The sequence below is a fragment of the Nannospalax galili genome, unplaced genomic scaffold (assembly GCF_000622305.1).
Source record: "Nannospalax galili isolate Female #2095 unplaced genomic scaffold, S.galili_v1.0 scaffold31, whole genome shotgun sequence".
NCBI lineage: Eukaryota > Metazoa > Chordata > Mammalia > Rodentia > Spalacidae > Nannospalax > Nannospalax galili.
The window spans coordinates 4,060,002-4,082,072 of NW_008332149.1; the positions used below are offsets into that span (position 1 = coordinate 4,060,002).

General features: G+C 42.3%; 2 protein-coding genes across 9 annotated transcripts in view; one reads left to right on the top strand and one right to left on the bottom strand.

The window, feature by feature from the left end:
* Positions 1 to 17,200, top strand: part of Mcmbp (minichromosome maintenance complex binding protein) — a 49,749-nt gene extending 32,549 nt beyond the window's left edge. For all 4 annotated transcript variants that reach the window (XM_029560742.1, XM_008827301.3, XM_008827302.3 and 1 more), the window contains 7 exons: positions 603 to 726; positions 2,122 to 2,239; positions 4,739 to 4,904; positions 5,941 to 6,074; positions 9,472 to 9,636; positions 13,895 to 13,983; positions 15,475 to 17,200. In XM_029560742.1, the coding sequence (XP_029416602.1) occupies positions 603 to 726; positions 2,122 to 2,239; positions 4,739 to 4,904; positions 5,941 to 6,074; positions 9,472 to 9,636; positions 13,895 to 13,983; positions 15,475 to 15,601 (923 nt within the window). In that variant the 3' untranslated portion in view covers positions 15,602 to 17,200. The remainder of the gene's footprint in view (positions 1 to 602; positions 727 to 2,121; positions 2,240 to 4,738; positions 4,905 to 5,940; positions 6,075 to 9,471; positions 9,637 to 13,894; positions 13,984 to 15,474) is intronic.
* A 548-nt stretch (positions 17,201 to 17,748) lies between these two features.
* The window catches only part of Inpp5f (inositol polyphosphate-5-phosphatase F), a 99,726-nt gene continuing 95,403 nt past the window's right edge, over positions 17,749 to 22,071 (bottom strand). For all 5 annotated transcript variants that reach the window (XM_008827298.3, XM_017796688.2, XM_029560739.1 and 2 more), the window contains 2 exons: positions 21,976 to 22,063; positions 17,749 to 19,822 (listed from right to left, as the gene is read on the bottom strand). In XM_008827298.3, coding sequence (XP_008825520.1) covers positions 18,697 to 19,822; positions 21,976 to 22,063 — 1,214 coding nt within the window. In that variant the 3' untranslated portion in view covers positions 17,749 to 18,696. The remainder of the gene's footprint in view (positions 19,823 to 21,975; positions 22,064 to 22,071) is intronic.

Here is a 22,071-nt window from a genome sequence, read left to right on the forward strand (position 1 = left end):
ATGTGTGCTGGGATTCGAACCCGGGTCTTCTGCAAGACCAACCAGTGTTCTTAACCACTGAGCCATCTCTCCAGCCCCTTTGGCATTATTTCTTAAAATTTTTTCCGAAGTTACATTCATGTATTGGTGAGGTATGCATGTGGGGGTCAGAGGCCAATTTGCAGGAGCCACTACTCTCCTTCCATTATATGGAGCTGAGGGATTGAACTCAGGGCATCAGACTTGGCAGTAAGCACCTTTACCCTCTGAGCCATCTTCCCCACCCTGATCAATATTGACATCATTTATTATCCCTTTTTTTTTTTTTTTGGTCTTTTTGAGACACGGTCTCCCTGTAGCCCCAGCTGGCCTTGAACTCGCTATGTACCCCAGGCTGGCCTTGAACTCAGATCTGCCTGCCCCTGCCTCCTGAGTGCTGGATCAAGGTGTGCATCCCACACCGGACCTGTATTAGCCACTATTATAAGTTCATGTTCATCATCTCCAAAATCATAATGCTTTCTTCGTGGGTTTTTTGTTTGTGTTGGGATTTTTTGCAGTGAGATGCAGGTGCAGTGCTGTTGTGTGTTCACGTTCTGATTGACCCTTCCTTCTTCCTGCAGTTGTGTCAAGTTTCCTTTCTGAGTTGTCCCCAGTCAGAGCGGAACTTCTTGGGTTCCTCACTCATGCGCTCTTGGGAGATAGCCTGGCTGCTGAGTACCTTATACTGCATCTCATCTCTACAGTGTAAGTGCTGTCTTCGTCCTGGGAATTAAGGCGTGGTGGAGACCTCCTGAGGTTTTCAGTTTTAGTTCATCAGTTTCCTTGTCCAGTGGGTTTTTTGTTTGGTGTATCAAGCATTATTCCAAATATGGATTTCTTCATCACCTTTCCTCGGTGTCCCGCAAAGCATTTTGATGATACGCTCTTAATACATTTAAGCCAAGGTCAGACAAAGGACCTGACTGATGAAAAAATGAGCTGTTTCTTAACTTCTGTGTTCTTCTTTTCCCTTTGGTACAATCCAGGGTCCCATGCATGTTAGACACAGCTCTACCACTCAGCCCCAGCCCCTGTTTGCATCCTGTCCTCTTTGTACACCTCTGGATACTCTGCTTCTGAGAACAGCAGGCATGTGCATTGGCATTAGCACCTTGGCCTCACTCCGCTGTATTTGTTTTTTTGGCTACAAAAGTAATGTCTTCAACAACACGAGGGAAGTTGTCTTGTAATCGCATCCCAAGAGACTGTCTCTTAATTTTTGTTACCTGTTCATGCTCTTTTATATGTATTTATATTTGTATCTTGTGTGTACTGATGTAGATATCAATTGTCTTCTAAGCACAAATCCATATCTTGCTTTTCACAATTTATGAATTAAACTTTCCCATCATAAGTCTTCAAGAACTTCTAATGGCCGTACACTATTCCATTATCAAATCGTGCCACACTGGAACCATTTCCCAAGATGTTAGTTAGGTCTTTGCACTTCTGCATGATGAATACACTGCAGTTCCCAGTCTTCCCTTTCCTCAGGGATCTGAGACAGTACAGACTGCCCAAAAGCAGACTTTGGAGCCGGACTCTAGAGTCATATCATTGCTCTGTCACTTCTGACTAGTCTCTAATCTGAAAGCCTAAAATTTGGGGGAAGTCAGAACCGCCTGAACACAGGCATGCTTCTCAGGTCGGGGTGTGAAGCATTGGCTACCAGCTCGCGTTAAGGGTTCAGACAGGTCGATACGATCTTCCAAAGTCTGAAGTACTCTGGTCTCCACTTATGCCTCAGAGGGATTATTTTGGTTTTGGTTTTGTTTGGGTTTTGAGGGTTTTCCTGTAGCCCCAAACTGGCCTGGAACTCACTATGTAACCCAGGGTGGCCTTAATCTCACAGAGATCAACCTGCCTCTGCCCCCTAAGTGCTGGTGTTAAAGGCATAAACCACCAAGCCCAGCCTTGCCTCGAGTTCCTAATACAGTCCACTCAAAAATGTTTGGAGAGGGCTGAAAAGGTGTTTAAACATTCTTGATAGTTTTAAGTATTGGCTAGTATTTAGCTGTAGTTATTCTAATAAAATAGCCAAAGTGTTCTACATTTTTAGTGACAATATTTTCGTGTCTTTTGTTCTTTTTCCCCCTCTAGATATACGAGAAGAGATGTTCTTCCACTAGGAAAATTTACAGTTAACTTGAGTGGTTGCCCACGGAATAGCGCCTTCACAGAACACTTATATCGAATCATTCAACACCTTGTTCCAGCAGTAAGATTGTTATTAAAAGTATTGTAAATCTAAGCATTCAGCAAATCCCATTGGTTTTCCACTTGACCCAAGTCATCTGAGATCTTAATGGATCTCATTTACAGGGGACAGCCTGCCAGTTTACAAAATTTAAAATGTACTCTCCTAAACATTCATGTTGATTGCCTTAGCACAAATTTCTAAATCTAGCAATTAATGCAATTGCAGTAAGTAATTCCCTTAAAATTGTACTTTTTGTTGATGCCAATTTGTTTAATCTGGCGTCCTTTGCGTGCATTAGAATCTTAAATCTAAATAAGCTCTAAATTATATGAGTCTGGTTCTCTCAGCTGAGGTCATAAGGCTGTGCATCTCCACGCCCCTGTTTTAATTGCTGTTTGGAAAGTTAGGCTGCATTTCTTTGCCAGCCTCTGGGAAATGAGTGTGATGGGATTTGTTCTGATGCATTGTGTGACCGAAAATACTCATCACCTCTTACTTTGGGAACTCAAGAGGCAAAGCCAGATCATTCATTGGACAGCCATCCAGTGTCTGAGTGCTGGCTCTCTCAGGCCCTCTAACAGTAAAGCAGTCAAGCAGCCCTCTTCTGAGCAGTCCTGTAGACTCAGCTACCTGTTCTGTGGGTTATGCCTTCACTAATTTCCCACATTAATGATAAAACTGAAGATAATGTTGAATAATTCATTAGAAATTAGTAATAAAACTGACATTGTTTTGCATTTTTGCAAAGCTCTTTAATGTCAAATTAATAGCTTTTCTGATCTATTTCTACTTTTGTGTCTCTTGTGATGTATTGTTTTGGTTTGAAGTGTGTTTTCCTAAGTGGTTATTGAAGTTGAAGACCTGAAAACCCATCAGTGAAATTTTCATGATCTGCTATAGGTTGAAATAATGCAGTAGAGGTGCAATTTTTTATTCATAGATGTTGTAAAGGGTCTTAGCAGTTCCCTAGCCTTCTATCACTTCTACTGCAGTAGTTGGGGTTTTTGTCCTATGGAGCTTGTGTGTTTGTGATGCATGACCAACCAGGAAAGTGATTGATGATGTCTTCTTTTAAAATGTACTGAGGAACAGTGAAGGCCCTGGAGAAGGGATAGGAGGCACAAGCGGTGGACATAGGCAGAGCTGCCCGGGCATTGAGTAGGGTCCGAGACTCTGGACCTAGTGGCTGCTTGGGGCGTCATATCTCCCCACATGGACCAGACATGCAGAGGCAGTGAGGAATGGCATGCTGGTGTGTGGGAGGGATGCAGCAGAGGGGCTGATGTGGCACCAGCACTGAGACAAAGGGGTCAGAGGGAAGCTGGTTCTCAGCTGTGAGGCCAGGGGTTCTTTGCACATTCAGGACATGGGAGAGGGTGTTGGAGGAAGGTCCAGGTGACAGCCCAGGGGGTGTTTCCTTCTTACTCTGATCACTTTACTGTGCTTTGTTTACTCTCTGCTGTGACTGTGACTCCTCACGTCATTCTTGACATACCTGTCCTTTCTCTACACCTTCTGTATACCTCATACAACTTTTACTACAGTTAAGTATATGTAATCTGCCTATGCTTCTGTGGCAGAGCAAAGCTCAGCCCCTCTATAGCGTCACGTTTTGTTTTTGTTTTAAATTTATTTATTTTTATTATTATATGTGTACAGGTGTTTTGCCTGCATGTATATAAGTGCATTCATGTCACGTAATGCCCATGAAAATGAGAAGTAGGCATTGGATTCACTGGAGTTCAAGATGGTTGTTAGCCACCATGTGAGTGCTGGAAACTGAACCTGGTTCTCTTCAAGAGCAGCCAGTGTTCTTAACCACTGAGCCATCTCTCCATGTTTCTCTGCAGGCATGGAAGGGTGTAAGGCATCTTGAGCAGACAAGGGCATTGAGTGTGGTGGGGCTGGAGGCGGCAGAGGTGTATAGGGTCCCTGCTCTAATGAGAAGGAGCCTCAACAGTGAGGTCTGCAGGGGTGCGCCCACTTCAGCATGCTCTGCTCCCCATCTAAGATTTATTCAAAGTCATCTGCAGGTGGTCTGTGGTAAATGAATAGGGTTTGAATTTAGAGAGCTTTCTCTTCTTGTCTCTGGATAATATAGACATTTCGTGTTTCGTTGGCTTGTGCTGCATCAGAACTAGGCTTCTTATCTGATGAATGTAGGTCAGTTGTCTACTGTTTGTTTCAAATTGTCATAATAAAATTATTCTTCAAGATATTGAGAATAGCATATTTACTTTTGTAGCTCAGGCTGGCCTCTGTCTTTCGAGTGCTGCAATTACACACATGTGCTGCCACACCCAACTGAAGACATTCGAGAGTAAAGCCACTCTTGATATTATAATGTGGATACAGATAGCTTTGCTTCTAAGAGTTCTTTCTAACAGAAACCATGTTATACTCCCTTAGAAATTGAGATCGTTCTATGTGAAACATAAGTGTTTTACCTCTAAGTGTGTATGTGTGTGTGTGTTAGAGAAGCTTGGATCTTTGCTCATTAAAAAATTTCTCTTCTAGTCTTTTCGTCTACAGATGACTATAGAAAACATGAACCGGCTGAAATTCATTCCCCACAAAGACTATACAGCCAATCGCTTGGTGAGCGGACTCCTCCAGCTGCCTAATAATACTTCCCTGGTCATCGATGAGACCCTTCTAGAACAAGGGCAATTGGACACCCCAGGTACATCTGCAGTACTTCCTGTCTTCTAACTTGGCTCCATTTAGCTAGATCTGGAAGTGGCTTTTAAGACAGATTGACATTGAACAATTATTTTTAAGGGGCTGGAGAGATGGCTCAGCAGTTTCGAGCACTGGCTACTCTTGCAGAAAACCAGGTTCAGTTCCTAGCACTCATGTGGTAGTGGCTTACAGCCATCCTTAACTTTAGTTCCAGGGGAATCTTGACACCCTTTTCTGGCCTCTGTGGGCATTGTATGACATGGATACATTTATATACATGCAGGCAAACACTCGTGCATACAAAATAAAAGTAAATAAATTTTTAATATTTTTTAAATGCACATTTGACTAAAGCATGTATTGCAGATTGTGTACACCCCTTTGCCATGACATTTTGTTAGTTACCTACTACCTCAAAATAGATGCACAGAATAGACCTAATAACACTTTGTGCCTCCTATGTGAGCCTTGTAAACAGTTCTCAGAGAATAATATGGGGAAAAAAAATTGATAGCTCAGATGATTGAACCAGGAAAGCAGTACTGTATCCCATTGTGCTGGGGTGTCCAAGAGGTTAAAGTAGATGAAAAATAATGCAGATTGGGAAACTTCTAAGGCAAGGGAGCTTAAAATCAGGAAAATCAGGCAGAGGTGGTGGCACACGAAGGAAGCTGGGGTGAGGGGAGGGAAGAAGAACTCGCAGCAGCCTTACTTGTGTACAGAAATAGTTCACTGTCTTGTTTTAGCCAAGACTTAGGGAGTAGTGAACTCAGCGGGGTCCTGTTTGTGCCAACCAAGGGCATATCAGATACTAGGCATTAGATTTGGGAAAGTTGTAGCCTTAGAAAGTTCCAGCTGGCCTAATACTACCTGTGGAACTGTAACCTAGTGAACATTTAGTGACATTCAGCTTGATAAGTTCTCAGTGCCTTCTGTCCTTTATTTAAGTAGCAGAAACCTCATGTCTTATGATCCTTGTCAGTCAAGCTGAAGTGTTTCAAATCACATGACTGAAAAAGATGTTCTTACTTTTCCAGGTGTTCATAATGTGACCGCCCTGAGCAACCTGATAACTTGGCAAAAGGTGGATTATGACTTCAGTTACCACCAGATGGAGTTCCCTTGCAATATCAATGTGCTTATCACTTCTGAAGGGAGGTCACTCCTCCCGGTATGTTAAGTGGAGGACAGTTACCTTGAAAAGATAGCTACATTTTTGTTGTTTTGTTGATGCTGCTTTTTCACTTACTTACTTAATTTATTATTTATTTAATTAATTTATTTATTATTTATTTATTTGAGGGGGTGTGTGTGCACATATACAGGTGCATGCATTTATACGCATGTGTGTGGAGACCAGAGGTCCTCCTCCAGTGCCGATCCCCAGGAGATAGGCACATTGAAACAGCGTCTCTCACTACCTTAGACCTAACCAAGTAGACAGGGCTAACTGGCCAGCGAGCCCCAGAGATTAACCTATCTCTGTCTCCTCAACACTGGGATTACAAGCATTTGCCACCACCCATCTTTACATGGATTCTGAGGATTGAGTCCTTATGCTTACAAGGCATGCTCTTTACGGACCGAGCTCTCTCTCAGCTCAGTGATGCTTAGTATTGAGGCACATGTTCAGGAAATTGTAGATTCGCTGGGAGTGTTAGTGCAGCCTACGAGGTTGAGGTGGGAGGACTGTAAAAAAGAGCTGTGAGGGTAGCTCAGTGGTTGGTCACTTGGCTTGTGGAGGGCCCTAGTCCAACCCCCAACACTACAAAAAAGGAGATTGTGGCTGCTGCTTATTAAGTAGGGAATCGTATTTCAAGGTATTTCATTCTACCTTGAAATGAAAATTTACACCCATTGGAAACTAGCAAATCACAAGATAACCAAAGCTACTGGCAGCAGAAACTTCCACACCTAGAAATGAGAAGTAGAAGCTAACTACCCTCATTTAATGTCTATATCACTATTCTTACTTCCTTTGTCCTTTTGTTTTCTGCCAGTGGAGGTTGAGGGTGGGGGGATATGACCTCATGTAGCCCAGACTGGCCTGTGCCTGGCTTCAGCTATATAGCCAATGATGATCTTGAACTCCTGATCCTCTTGCCTCCACCTCCCAGATGCTGAGATCACAGACTTGTCTGGCATCTGCCAATCTTGGGTAAGAAGTATTTTAGGCTAGAGAGACATCTTAGCAATTAAGAGCATGTTCTGCTTTAACAGAAGACCTGAGTTCATTTTCCACACTCACATCCACTGGCTCACAACCTCCTGTAACTCTAGCTCCAGGAAATCCAACACCCTCTCCTCTTCTGGCCTCTGGTACGCATGTACACAGACACACATATACATTAAAAATAAAATAAAAATAAACCTTTTTTTTTTTTTTTTTTTTCATTTTTTTGAGACAGCGTTTCCCTGTAGCCCCAGCTGTCCTGGAACTCACTATGTAGACCAGGCTGGTCTTGAACTCACAGAGATCCGCCTGCCTCTGCCTCCTGAGTGCTGGGACTAAAGGTGTCCACCACCATGCCCAGCTAAACCTCTTTTCTTTAAGGGGCTTGTTGAAGAGATGATTCAGCAGTTAAGAGCACTGGCTGCTCTGGCAGGGCACTCAGGTTCAATGCCCGGCACCTACATGATGGCTGATGGCTGTCTGTAACTTCAGATCAGGAGATCCAATACCCTTTTCTTGCCTTTGCGAGCATTGCACACACAGGCGCACTTACATACATGCAGGCAACACACAGACATAAAATAATTTTTTTTAATGATGTGTTTTAATGAATGTGTTGCCTGCATGTATGCAGGTGCACCCATGTCGTGCAGTGCCTTTGGAGGTCAGAAGAGGGCATTGAATCCCCTAGAACTGGAGTTATGGACAGTTGCTAGTTGCCATGTGGGTGCTAGTAACCAAACCCAGGTCCTGTGCAAGAGCAATCAGTGGTCTTAACCACTGAGTCGTCTTTCCAGCCCATAAATTAAAAAAAAAAATTATTATTTCTCTTTTATGTGTATGGGTGTTGGGTGTATTGCCTGCATGCGTATAAGCGAACCTATATCATGCATTGCCTGCAGAGGTGAGAAGAGGCGTTGGATCACCTGAAACTGGAGTTATGGATGGTTAGCTGTCATGTGGGTGCTGGGATTCCAACCTGTGTCCTCCTCAAGAGCAGTCATTGCTCCTAACCACTGAACCATCTCTTCAGTCCCATAATTTTTTTTTAATTTTAAAATAAATATTTTAGAATTTTTTATGAATTTAGAATTCCTTCCTCCTAATCACTTAGTAATGCACTTTATGCTTTATGGTGAAGTGTTCTGGTCTTCAGAGTGGCTGATCAAGAGCTGTTATCCCAGCTGTGTAGTTACTCAGTGTGGCAGTGTTCACCATGACCGACGCAGCCATTGACCAGGAAGCAAATGTATGGTACAGAAGTTAGTCATCTGCGCATACTTACTGATAATGCCAAGGAAATACTGCAAGTAACCGAGAAAAGACTTAACTTGGGTGATTATTACTATGGTGTATTTAAGTGTTTATAAGTTAGTATTAAAAACTGATCTCCGTTGGGATCAGTGCATGCCTCTAATCCCAGTACTCTAAAGAAAGAGGCAGGAGGCTCTCAAGTTCAAGGCCACCCTGAGCTACATAATGAGGTAGTTTTTTGATATTTTTGAAACAGGGTCTCCCTCTAGCCCCATCTGGCCTTAAAATCACTATATAGGCCAAGCTGGCCTTGATCTCACAGAGCTCTGCCTGCCTCTGCCTCCCAAGTGTTGGAACGAAAGGTATATGTCATCACTCCCAGCTTGAGTTTATCTTTTTATTTTTTTGGTCTTTTTTGAGACAGGGTCTCCCTGTAGCCTGGAACTCGCTGTGTAGAACAGGCTGGCCTTGAACTCAACAGAGATCCACCTGCCTCTGCCTCCCAAGTGCTGGGATTAAAGGCATGTGTCACCACACCAGGCTGAGTTTATTTTTTTAATGTTTAATTTTTTTACATGTATTTTGTTTTGGGGCACATGTGCCATGACTCACATGTGAAAGTCAGCGGACAACTTGCAGGAGTTTGTTCTTTCTATCCACCACGTGGGCTTTGGGGATCAAACTCAGATCATCAGATGTGGTTGCAAGTGTCCTTACCTACTGAGCCATCTTACTGGCCCCACAGTAAGTGTGAGACCTTGTCCTGAACAGAACAGAAAAAGACATTATAGTGGTTGCATGTCTTCTATAATCCGGTTAGAAAATTTGAGTACACTAAAAAAAAATTATTTATTTTTTTTGTCTTTTTGAGACGGGGTCTCCTTATAGCCCCAGCTGTCCTGGAACTCACTATGTAGATCAGGCTGGCCTCAAACTCACAAAGATCTGCCTGCCTCTGCCTCCCAAGTGCTGGGATTAAAGGCGTGCACCACCACGCCTGGTGAGTACACGATAATTTTTTTTTAAAAAGAAAAAGCTCCTCAAATAAATGGCACTTTATAAATCCCTTACGAGCAGGTAAGAAGATGCCTCACCTGCAGTGCAGGAACTTGGAAGTTCAGCACACTATTTCTCTTTCCAGGCAGACTGCCAGATCCACTTACAGCCCCAGCTGATCCCACCCAACATGGAGGAGTACATGAACAGCCTTCTCTCAGCCGTGCTGCCCTCTGTGCTGAACAAGTTCCGCATCTACCTAACCCTGCTGAGATTCCTGGATTATAGCATATCTGATGACATAACCAAGGTATGTCCTCCACAGCAAGGATTCTTCTGTGCTGAACGTCAAGATTCCCCAGTGTGCATTTACTCCAGCGGCCTGTTGGCGGTCTGCTCCTTTATTGTCTTTGTTTGAAATCGACATTCGTTTTCTCTCCCTCCCATCCATCCCTCCCCTGTTCAGCCACCTCCTTTCTGCACATGAATTGCTCTTGGTTTTCGTTTTAATTTTTTCAGTACTGGAAATCAGAACCAGTTGTTGTATGTGTCTCTGAAGCAAGCACTCTACCCCTGAGCCACATCTCCAGCCCTTATGGAGTCAGTTTTTAGTGGTTTCCTTGGGAGCTAAAATTACCATGCTAACTATAGTCTATTTAGGAGTGATAGCCAGTTTAATTACAGTAATATACAAAATTTTGTCTCTTTATAATTCAGTCTTTATTCCCTTGTTCATGCTGTTATTTCACAGATTATATCCTTACACATTGTGTGCCCACAACACATTTATAATTATCACTCTATGCAATTGTCTTTCAAACTAGAGGGAAAAGTTGTAAGCAAGAAAACAGTTTTTGTTGTTTTTCTTAGGTACTCACGGTCTTACTGTGTAGCCTAGGCTAGCCTTGAACTTGAAGTGCTACTCCTGTCTCAGTCTCCCAAGTGCTGGGACTCTTACGTAGATGCCACCACACCTGGCTTTCTACTGTTTTGTATTTACTCTAGTTGCCTTTCCCAAGCTTACTTCCTCATGAGGTTCACCTTGCTCTCTATGGCGATTGTAAATCCTAAGATAAAAATTGTAATGGCTATTAATTTTAGTGATAGTGGTATTGTTATTGTGGGAATATTAGTTGGTGGGAGATTTGCCAAACCCCAAAAACAAAATTAAGTAAGACTTAAAACCCTCGATTATTTTCTTTCTATAAGTTGCCAATGTGCTTTCCATTTCATCCTAAAGATCTCCCTGTAATGTTTCTTATAGGACATGTCTATTCATGACAGCTTCTCTTTAAGTTTTTGTATGTCTAGGGCTGTTATTTTTTTCCATTTGTTGTTCGTTTTGTGGTACTAGGGATCCAACCCAGGGCCATGAGCATGTTAAGCAAACCCTTTCTGCTGAGCTCTCACCATACCACGGTCTGCTGAGGCCTTATCATGTTCTCCTTTAGGAGGACACCTCCAAGACTCTCAGTGGATGCCTATCTGTGTGGGTTTCTTTAAGAGTTTATCCTACTGCAGTTGGCTGAGCTTTTATTGTTTGAGACAGTCTCACTATGTAGCCATGGCCAGCCTGGTACCAGGCTGGCCTTGGACTCAGAGATATACCTGTCAGCCTCTCAAGTGCTGGGATTAAAGGCATGCACCACTGTGCCCAACCCGAGTTAGCTGAGTCACTTGATATACTATGCACATTTTGATGAAGTCTTCAACAAACTTGAAGTTTGGGGCCATTGTATAAATTTCTTTTTGCTCTTCCCTCTGTGCCCACTGGCACTCTCATCAGCCTAGGTCAGTGCATCTGACGGCTAACCACAGATCTTTGAGACTCTTCATTTTTCCTTGTTTTCTTTCTGTTCCACAGACTGGGTAACTTCAGTTGATGGACATATCTTGAAATGGGCTGATTGTTGTGCCTGCTCAGGTCTGCCAGGCCTGATTTATTGTTGTTGTTGTTTCTTTTTTAACCATAATTTTGCATTTGCTCGTTTCTTCTTATTGCTCTTCTCTATATGATGAGAAACTGTTCATCTATTTTCCTTCTAATCTTTATACAGTAGCTCCCCTTACCCAAGAAGGATGACGTCCTAGATTGTCAGCAATGTGATCTCCCTTTGACAAAGCTTAATTTATATATTAGGCACAGTAACAGATAACCGTTAACAACAATAGGTGATTTTGAGGGCAGGCAGCATACACAATGTAGATAAGTTAGAGACAGAAAGTCACCTTCTAGGCAGGACAGTGAAATTTTACCATACTACCCAAAATAGCATACAATTTTAAACTTTAAGTATTTCTGGAATTTTTCATTGATATTTTTAGTCAGCAGTTGACTACAGGTAACTGAAAACCACAGAAAATAAAACTGTGGATAAGGGTAGACTACTGTCTGTAATTAACTTAATTTTTTCAAGATTTTTAAAATAGCCAATTCAGGTACTAGAGAGATGGCTCAGCAATTAAGAGCACTTGCTGTTCTTCCAGAGGACCCAGGTTCGATTCCTAGAACCAACATGGCAGCTAACAACCATATGTAACTCCAGTTCCAGGGGATCAGTGCCCTCTTCTGGCTTCTGCAGGCATCATACAACATAAGTGCACTTATATATATGCGGGCAAAATACTTATACACATAAAAAATAAACCTGTTAAAAAATAAGTTGTTTTTTTTTTTCTGGTCTTTTTGAGACAGGGCCTTCCAGGGTCTTCCAAATCCTAGCTGGCCTGGAATTCACTGGAACCAGGCTGGCCTTGAACTCACAGAGATCCGCCTGCCTCTGCCTCCCAAGTCCTGGGATTAAAGGCATGTGCCACCATGCCTGGCATAAATATTTTTAAGAAAAGAAAATAGCTAAGGCAAAGTCTTTGCATTCTGTCAGGGACAGTTCCTTTTGACACCTTCCCCCCCAAATTTGTGGGCTATTCCTCTTGCCTCTTTGTGTCCCCTAAATTTTTCATTACTAGCTAGCCAGATGTTTAAAAATAATGTGGCAACTCTGCTCTGGAAACCAGGTTGTGGGAATGAAACCTCCCACAGGTATGCTGTGGATGGCTTACTGCTTGGTTGGTTGGTGACTTTGACTCTGGTTTTGATGGTGTGGTGGTGGGGATCAAGCCCAGAGCCTTGTACACAATTAGCAAGTCCTCTACCTCTCAGCTACATCCCCATCCCTAAAATAATTTTGTGACATCTTTAATTTTTCAGGTAGATACCAAAAGCTCTGTTGGCTTTGTACTAAGTTTATGATTAGACAGAAATTTCCTCAAAAGTTCTCCAGGCCTAGGCTGAGAGACTCTGTGTACACTATCAGACAAACCTTTACCACTCAGCCATGCAGTGTACAGCTTTTTTCTTTCACTCCTGTCTGCACAGAGCCCTGAGGTTCTCGAGAGGTAGAAGCTTAAGGTCTCTACGCACATATTTGGTCTTCTGAATTCCTAAAAATAGATATACATGGTTTTCAAAGCCCTTCCGGGCTGTGAAGGTGGGAAGGCGCTGTGGATGGAGCCTCAGGCTTCACACATGCCCGGTAGTCTTACCACTGAGCTACCTCTCCAGCCCCCCTGTAGGAATCTTCCTGTTCCAATTTTCCACCTAAGCATTGGGTTAACCTGTCATTTGCTGTTACCATTATATAATGTCTCGCAGCCAAGATGATCATTTATTGCCTAAGTTTGGGGTAAATGCTAGGGGTTGCCGGGGCGGGGGGGCACACCCTTCAACTCTAAGACAGCCTAGCAGATAAATTCTCCCAAGAAACCACCAGGCAGCTCAGATAGTGGCAGTTCTCTGGGAAGGGCAGCAGCCCTGTTCTGCTGCTCCAGTGGCTGTCAGGCTGTTGGTTTTCAGGGATAATTCCGAGGTGAGGGTGTAGAATGTGGAAACAGAGTAAGTTAAAATGCCATGAATCTCACTCAACATTCTTACTAAGAGCCACTTGGTTGTCTTGCATAAATGATCTCCAAGTTCCTGTGTCGAAATTCTGATTCTGATCCTTTTTCTCTGTATGAGCATTTGTTTTCATGTACGTGTCTGTGTCACATGCACACAGGTGCCCACAAAGCCAGTAGAGGCCATCACATCCCCTGGAGCCAGAGTTACAGGTGGTTCTGAGTTACCTGGTATTTGCTAGGATCCCAGGTCTTCTGTAAGACCAATACATGCTCTTGCTGCTGAGCATCTCTCCAGCCCCATTATTACTTCAGGCAGGCCTAGAACTTGGGGTCCTCCTGCCTCCGCTTCCTGGGTGTTGGAATTAGAGGTGTACACCTCCACGCCTGTTCTTTGTACCAGCTTCACTGGGCACACTTGATACCAGGAAGGGAGGAAGCTGATGTCTCTGCTTGCTTCACCCGCTCAGGTGGATCTTAGCTTTCTTTAGTCGTATTTTTTATGGTGTTAAGTTTTGGTCTTTTTTACTTATCTTGCCTCATCTAACATCCTGTTTTTTACTTTAATCAAGGGACCGGGTTTCTTTTTCTTTACAAAAAGAACAAAATGTTTTCAAAATACTTATGGAACTTTAAAAGAATACTTTTTAAAGTACATTACATTTTTGTTTAAGGCAGTTGAAGATGATTTTGTGGAAATGCGCAAGAATGACCCTCAGAGCATCACTGCTGATGATCTCCACCAGTTGCTTGTGGTAGCTCGGTAAGTGGTGCTAGTCCACAATTTTTTCTTTCTTTTGTCTTTTTGAGACAGGGTCTCCTGTAGCCCCAGCTGGTATGGAATTTACTGTGTAGACCAAGCGGGCCTCGAACTCAGAGATCTACCTGCCTCTGCCTCCTGAGTGCTGGGATTAAAGGAATGTGCCACCATGCCCAGCTTTTTTTTTTCTTTTTTGGTCTTTTTGAGACAGGGTCTCCCTGTAGCCCCAGCTGTCCTGGAACTATGTAGACCAGGCTGGCCTTGAACTCACAGAGATCTGCCTGCCTTTGCCTCATGAGTGCTGGGACTAAAGGCATGCGCCACCACACCTGGCTTTTTTAAAAAAAAAAAAAAAACGTGTGTAGGGCCTGCATGAGATTTTGTGGACCTCATGTGTATAAGTGCAGCAGGTGCCCAAAGAGGCCAGAGGGCATAGGATCCCCTAGAGCTGGAGTTACAGGCATGACACCCAGCATAGGTGCTGGGAAGACTTGGGTCCTCTGCATGACCAGTAAGCACTCTTACCCACTGTGCCATCTCAGCTCCCATAATTGCTTTTGATGTTGGCTGTGCATAATTCTTCAGATTTATTCAGCAGTATCGGAGGCACACTTCTTTTTATTTCTGTGTGTGTGTGCCAATGTGAATTTATGGGTACCACTTCTGTACAGAGGACATTAGATCCTCTGAAACTGGAGTTCCAGGCATGAGCTGCCTGATGTGGGTACTAGAAACAGAATACAGGTTCCCTGCCTGACCAGGAAATGATCTTAACTGCTAAAGCAGATTTTCTAAAAATGGAAATGCACTTTTTTTTTTGGTCTTTTTGAGACTTTGAGACAAGTGTCTCCCTGTAGCCCCTGCTGGCCTGGAACTCACTATGTAGATCAGGCTATTCTTAAACTCGCAGAGATTCACCTGCCTCAGCCTCCCGAGTGCTGGGGCTAAAGGCGTGTGCCACCATGTCTGGCTTGGAAATGAACTTTTCAAAAACTCCTTATACGGCCCGGGAGGCAATTTAGTAAATACGCATTTCAAGCAAAAGGACTGGAGTTTGTATCCCCAGAACCCAAGTAAAAGCTGGGTGGCCATGGCAGCCTACTTGTAATTCCAGCCCCTGGAGCAAGCTGGCTAGCAAACTAGCCATTTCAGGGAGAAATCCTGCCTCAGTGACCATTGTCAACCTTGGGCCTCCAACAAGCACATGTACACCCATTTAAACATTTCAAAACCACCTTGCTTGACAAAAGGGGCTTATTGAGGGGGTTTGCATTTGGCCAGTGGTCTCAGCAGTGGGACACACTGCTTGTTCTCTAAGAGCGAGCCATTCCCAATCCTGGTTCTTCAGGTAATCCCTTGTAGAAGTTACACTTGGTTTGGATTTTGTATAGCTAGTTACCAATGTTCTTGCCTAAAAGGCCAGTGTTTTAAAAGTTTTCCTTTTTCCTAATGTTAATCATCCTAACTCTAGATCATTTGTGATTTTCAAACCAGGTTTCTGTCTCTCAGCGCCGGTCAGACCACACTGTCACGAGAGCGCTGGCTGAGGGCAAAGCAGCTGGAGTCTCTGAGAAGAAACCGGCTTCAGCAGCAGAAGTGTGTGAATGGGAATGAGCTTTAGAGGTCTGGAGGGCACGTCATAGCTGAGATACTGCAAAGTGCAAATTCATTTATATCACATTGTTTTATAGACAATTTGTATCAAAAAACCAATGACTTTTCCTCAAATCAAGCCTGGTGACACCTGAAGTTTATATGATTCTCTGTAAGGGCTTTTACCTTACTGGTTTTATGGAGATTTGGAGTTTGTTTTATAATTATATAAGTTAGTAATAATGTACAAAAACATATTTGATATTAAAGGTTTAATGATAATGTTGCTGATTATACCGTCTCCTTAGCTACAGCTAAGTCATAGGCAGCTCTGTTGAAATGCCAACTTCATTTGAAGAAAATTGTTGCAATCTCTAAGTTGAAGAACTGTGCATTTCATATTTCTGCCTTTCCAATTCATTCAGAGGGTCTGAGCATGTTCACCTTGGGGGCCCCTTGCCATTGACTTGTGTCCTAGAGTCTCATTCCTTCACATATCTGACTACAGAAACTGTTTCCACTTAACAGCTGTTCACGGCATGCAGAACTAGGCTTTTACATGGCAGCGGTCCCCAGCTTTTGGATTTCATGGACCAGTAAACCTTGCAAAATTTTAGGGGTAGGGTTGCCAATTAATTTTGCCAAGTAACCTGAAAAAAGAAAATCACTGTGTGATCGTCATTTCTCCCCCCATCCTCCCTCCCTGAAGAGTATTTTACATAAAAAATAAGTGTCTGTCAAAGTAATGGTGCCCTGTGGAAAGACTTGTCCAAACAGAAGGAAGATAGTAAACTTGAAGAGCAAAGGGAGGGGTCTTTTTCATGGTGCTGAGTATTGAACCTGGGAGAAAAAGCCTTCATTATTTTCATAATCAATGTTACGTAGCTGCTTTGATGGTTGTACTGGAGTTTGGGCTTTGAATGTTCATTTGTCATTTCTAAATGTGCTAATAAAGTAACATCATTTGCCAGTACAGTTAAGGCCCCACACAGTTGTAGGTAGATCCCCCCCCCACCAATTTGTTTTGTTATGCAAATTTTCAAATGAACTAAAACCTATTACTTACAGGTAGAAAGCAAGTTATTAACAGTATAATGGTAATTGTGGCAACAAGATTCTTTAGAAAGGCTAAAACATCATTTAAACCAGTGGTTTATATGAAGATTAGTTGGAAACATAGCAGTTAAATGATTCCTTATTTTTCCTTCCTACTAAGGAGGCTTACATTGACATTGCTATTCAAGGAAACAGGGTCAGCCTTGAAAAAACTCAAGGTATTATGCCTAATGAAAGAAAGTAAAAATTCCTAATTCAGCATTCTTTTTCCTAAACTCAAATATATTTTTATAAACTAATGTAAATAGTGTTTATTTTAGAATTCTAACTGGTTTTCATTTTTATAACTGATGGACTAGATCTTAAAAACTTTTGGAAATAAAATGCTCACTTGGATTCACAAGAAGAAAATAATTTTCTTTGTCCTAGAACAAGGTATTAAGTTATATGTCTAACTGTGCCAATGTAAACTGTAACTTACCAAAGAGAAATAATAACTTTGTTTGGTGTTACAGAAAAACTCCCTTGAAAGAGCCCTATTTTCAGTAAATAAAACTTCCCAAATTACCAATATACTGAGCCATTATTTATTACAAGCACAGGATATTGTCTCCCCAAGTCTCATCAAGAAGAGACTAGAACCCTCAGCCTTTTGAGGTACTTTCCCCTTGCCTTTGGACTTGGATGTTGACGTTTGTGGCTCTAATTGTGGTACGGTGTTAATCCTTTTGAGTAATGAGGAAATAGGACATCTATATACCACTGTTTGGAAATAACCATTGCCTTAAGATAATTTTAGTTACTAGATCTCATTGTAGTTCATTGCTGTAGAACTTAAACATGCATATTTTCCCACCTGACCTTGGCTTACTTCGTGTTGTGGAACGCTTACTATTTTCAAGGCCCTGAAGAAAAAGTTGGTTAAGAGCAGAATAAAGCATTCACATTTAATGTTTGGCACTTAAAATATGGTTTGAGATCCATTTCATTTAAAAACATAACAATGCAGTAAAATGATTGGAAGAGCCTAAAGTTTGAGTCTATATCAAACTTACCATTTATGGATGCTTTGAAAATAAAACCCTTAAGTATTTTTCAAGGAATTTTCATACACATTGATGCTTTTAATTACAGTGGTACTTTAATAGACACGAGACTTGACACTAATAAATAACAAAAGCAGAATGCCATCAAAGTTACAACAGACATAATGTTTAGCTGAGAATCACTTTACCAGAGTAAGGCTCTAAAGATACTAGAGATGGAATGTGCTGTGCAGTTTTCATACTGTGTGAGTTGCAGAGGAGGCTGGGCTCTTTGTGGCCAACTTATTACCACTAAACCAGTTTTAGCACACCTGTACCTCAGGGTAAATTTTCAGTAGTTCTTAAACCTACAGGAGATGCTGAATGTCCCCCTGGAAAGAGTTAAAACTTGACTTCCTTCTAGAAATTCTTAAAGTCAATATGTGCACATTCTTAGGTTCCTGCATCAGGTTTACTTTATGGCAGACAAGCCAGTGCCCCTACATTTGGAGAGAATATTGGTGACAGAATATTTGTAAAAGAATGTAAGGAAAATTAGGATCAAGTGAGGATACATTTTTTTCTGCCAGTGTTCTCAATTAACTTCATAGGGAATGGCTAAGCCATCAAAACTTTTTTAATTTAGATACTTCACATTTTAAAGTCACTAAAAACTAAGGCAATACACAGAATAAACTGACAGAATGGAAAAGTGCTAATTCCTTAATGGGTCTATCATCTACTTCACAGACCATCTTCCTCCCAAATACCAACCAGATCAGTCTCTCCCAGAGAGCTTTCCCGAGCTGACTGAGCCCAGCACTTGGGCACAGGTGGCACTTAGCCCCAGCCCAGCACGATGCACTTGCAGTCTTGGCTCTCATATCTCACGTGCTCAAGTTCAGATTCCTCGTAAAACAGTTCCAGTGAACATAATTAGAATTTGTGATGCCTAAATTCAGTACAGTTAAAATAGCCTGGTAGGTAAGAACTCCTTTTTGAATATTTAAATAAAAGCCACAGAATTCTTTGTGGCTAAAGTTTAAATCTGAATTATTCGTGTCTGGCATTGTGTGAACATGTTTTTAAGTTCATTTTGCTGGATTTCATTAACCACTTCAGGTTCTGGACTCTTCTGGACTTTAGCCACTGCTATGTTTATCCCGTGGGTTAAGCCTGCTTGGGTAATACTAGCAACCTGGACCATGGAGCTACGGATCTTTGCAAAGGGAGAGACTGCTCTGCTGCTACTATCAGGAGAAGGAGTCACACGAAGGCCTGGCTCAATGGACCCAGAGCTGGGGGTCTTCTGAGCTACCACTGCATGCATGGGTTCAACTGACAGAAACTGGGGGCCTGTCATAGAACAAGAGACGTCTAACTGAGATGGTCGAGAAGGCATGTGTTCCACTGGTTCTGATTGGGTTTCATCATTAGAAACTTGATTAGTCTTTTGATTTCCTTCCTTACTAGTCTGAGACACAGACCTGCTCTCTGACAACTCAGTTATTTTGTTCTGTGCATCCTGCACAAATCTGTGGCAGTAGACATCCATCGGTTTGGCAAAGCCCGTCAATATGCGTATATTGTCAGCAGAAGGACTTTTCTTCATGGGAGACTCCTGGCCTTTCCCAAGCCCACTTCCATGACCAGCAGTAATCTCTGAGGGAGCAGGAACGCTAACATCGGTGCTGCTAATAGACTGGGACCGGCTGCCTAACCGAGGTGCTGAAGCAACAATACCACAGCTGGGAAGAACATAATCTATTGGCCCTACACTCTCTAAAGAAGCAGCTAGCTGCCGATCTTCCTCCAACTTGGAATTCGTGAGGAACTCATCAGAGTGGTATGAATCATTATCTGAAGACATGTCCCCATCAGATTCCGGGGCCTTAACTGTCACTCCTGAGTTTTCCATAGTCTCAAGACTACTATCAGATTTCCAAAGGTTGACTTTTAAGTTTGGTTTTAGAAAGTTAACTTTCATGTCAGGTTTTGTAAAATTTCCTATTTTTCGTAAATTGCCAATATTTACATTGGATTTGGTTTGCTTCACTTTTTGATTTAGGGATGAAAATTTACTCATTAAAAAATTTTTCCCCTGCGCCAGAGAGCCTTGGTTTTGAGACCTAATACCAATGATGTCTTCGTGAGGTTTACTGCTTTTCCTATAAGTTAAAAGAAGAAAAAAAGAGTTAATTTCCCATGGAATCTGAAACACAATTCAATTAATGTAAGTGAAAATGCTTTGCCAGTTTAGCCCCAGTTTCCTGCACATTGCTAACTAAAAGCTAAATCCAAATAACTTGAAATTGATACTAAACACCACAATTAATAGAAATATTAGTTATAAATGTAATTTAAAACTTTCAAACAACCACATTAAAACAATTAGCATATAATACAATATAAAAAGGTGATTCACGCATTGTTCTTTTTTGGTACCAGGTCTTTAAAATGGTCAGTGTGCAGAAGTGTAATTATGGCACACCTGAACTGCAGCTAGTCACACTCGGGCTATAACCCACGTGGCATTCGGCTACCATTCTGAGAAATCCAAGTCTAACACACCCTCACTACCACTGATGCAAGTCTAAAGGTCCAGCAAAGTCCTCGCTAGCAATAGGTAAGAGCCTGTGGGAACTTCAAGCTCTGACACATGCCAGCTCAGCTGAACAAGAGTGGAGAGAAGAAGTGGGAGGTGGTCCCCCTTCTATTTGTTTCCTGTGAACTGAGTTTATTTTTTTTTTTAATTTGGGGGCTATGCGTGGTAGCATACCCCTAGTTAACCCCAGCAGTCAGACAGATCTGTGAGGCAGAGGCCAGCTGGGGCTACGGGAGACCCAAACAAAAGCACGTTTTCTCCTTTGTCACTCCTCATGACAGCTACAAGTCCAGGTATGTCTGCCACAAGTGTATACACATCTGTATTCTGGTCATACAGGGTCACTAGTCACAAGAACACTGCAGAGAAAAATAAGAGGGTGAAGAGCTACTTAAACAACTAAAGACTAAATAGTTTCTGCTAGAGGACCAAACAGTTCCTCTCTCCTACCCTAGTGGTACATGGACCACAAAGCTTGATCAGTGGCTCATTGAAAGGAAAAACCCACACACAGTGAATGTAAAATAGCCTGTTCATAGGCATTATTTTTCCAAATTAAGAACTTAATGTTTAAACTGTGCTATTTCCTCTGTACAGCACTTGGATCTGAATGTGCCCTCTGATCAGTTTAGGAGCTATAAAGCATCACTCGTGGCCAAACATGAACAGATGCAGTGCTTTCTCCCAGGTTGTGAGCTGTATTTCATACAACTCTTTACACTACTTAGCTAAGTACTCGTAGAGAGGGCCAGTATTTCTGTATAATAAATACCTCCAGATGGATATAAGTGTCCATCTATGTCACATAGGTGTCACATCACTCAAGAAAAAAAAAACCTTGGTCTTTGCAGTTAGTTGTAAGGTCACTATTGAGAGCCAGACAAGTAGTCATCCTTCAACCTGCATCCTCAAGACCCTCTTCTAAACAATTCACCCTAATGTGAAAACTGGCAGAAACCATCATTTTATCAATTGGGTTTAAAAGCTGTGTGCCACGTGTAGTCTAAGTGCATTACCATTCAATCCATGTGTAACTACTCTGATATTTCATAATTTCATCTTGCAGATAACAGAACCGAAGGGCTGATTAAATGCCTTCCCCAGGGTTGGAGAGCAATCAACAAAGTTGCTGATCTCAGCTGTATGGTGTCACACATCTATAATCCCTGCCCACTGAGGCAAGAAGATAGAGAGTTCTGAAGCCAACCCTGGCTATTGGTGAGTTCTTGTCTCAAAGAAAAGCTGGGCATGATAACACATGCCTTTAATCCTAGCACTCAGGGAGACAGAGGCAGGCACATCTCTGTGAATTCCAGTCAGCCAGGAGTGAGATCTGTCTACATAGACCCTGTGTCTCAAAAAAAAAGGGGGGGGAGGGGGGTTCTAAATTTTAGCTCACTGGTAGAATGCTTGGGGGCCCTGGGTTCCATTCCCAGCCCAACTTGCATTGGATCTGGTGGCAAATGTCTGGAAACCCAGCACTCTTTGTCATTTTTTCAAGTTGACATGCAATAATTTGGTGTCTTTTTAGGTACTACGTGATTTATCAATGCATTTATGCAATGTGCAATGAAGGTTTTTTGGATTCAAGACAGGGTCTCAACCCAGTCTAGTCTGGAATTTCTGATGCCCCGTCTCTACCTCCTGGAAGTTAGGGTTACTGTCTGCTCTGTTGCACTTGCTCTGGATAATGAGGGTCTCATTCTTGGTACTCACCTCTCGAGTTTTTTCTCAATTATTGGAACATCCTGTCCCATGGCTTGCTTGGTGATCTGCAGCATCTCTGCAATGCACTGAAGAGTATCTGAAACC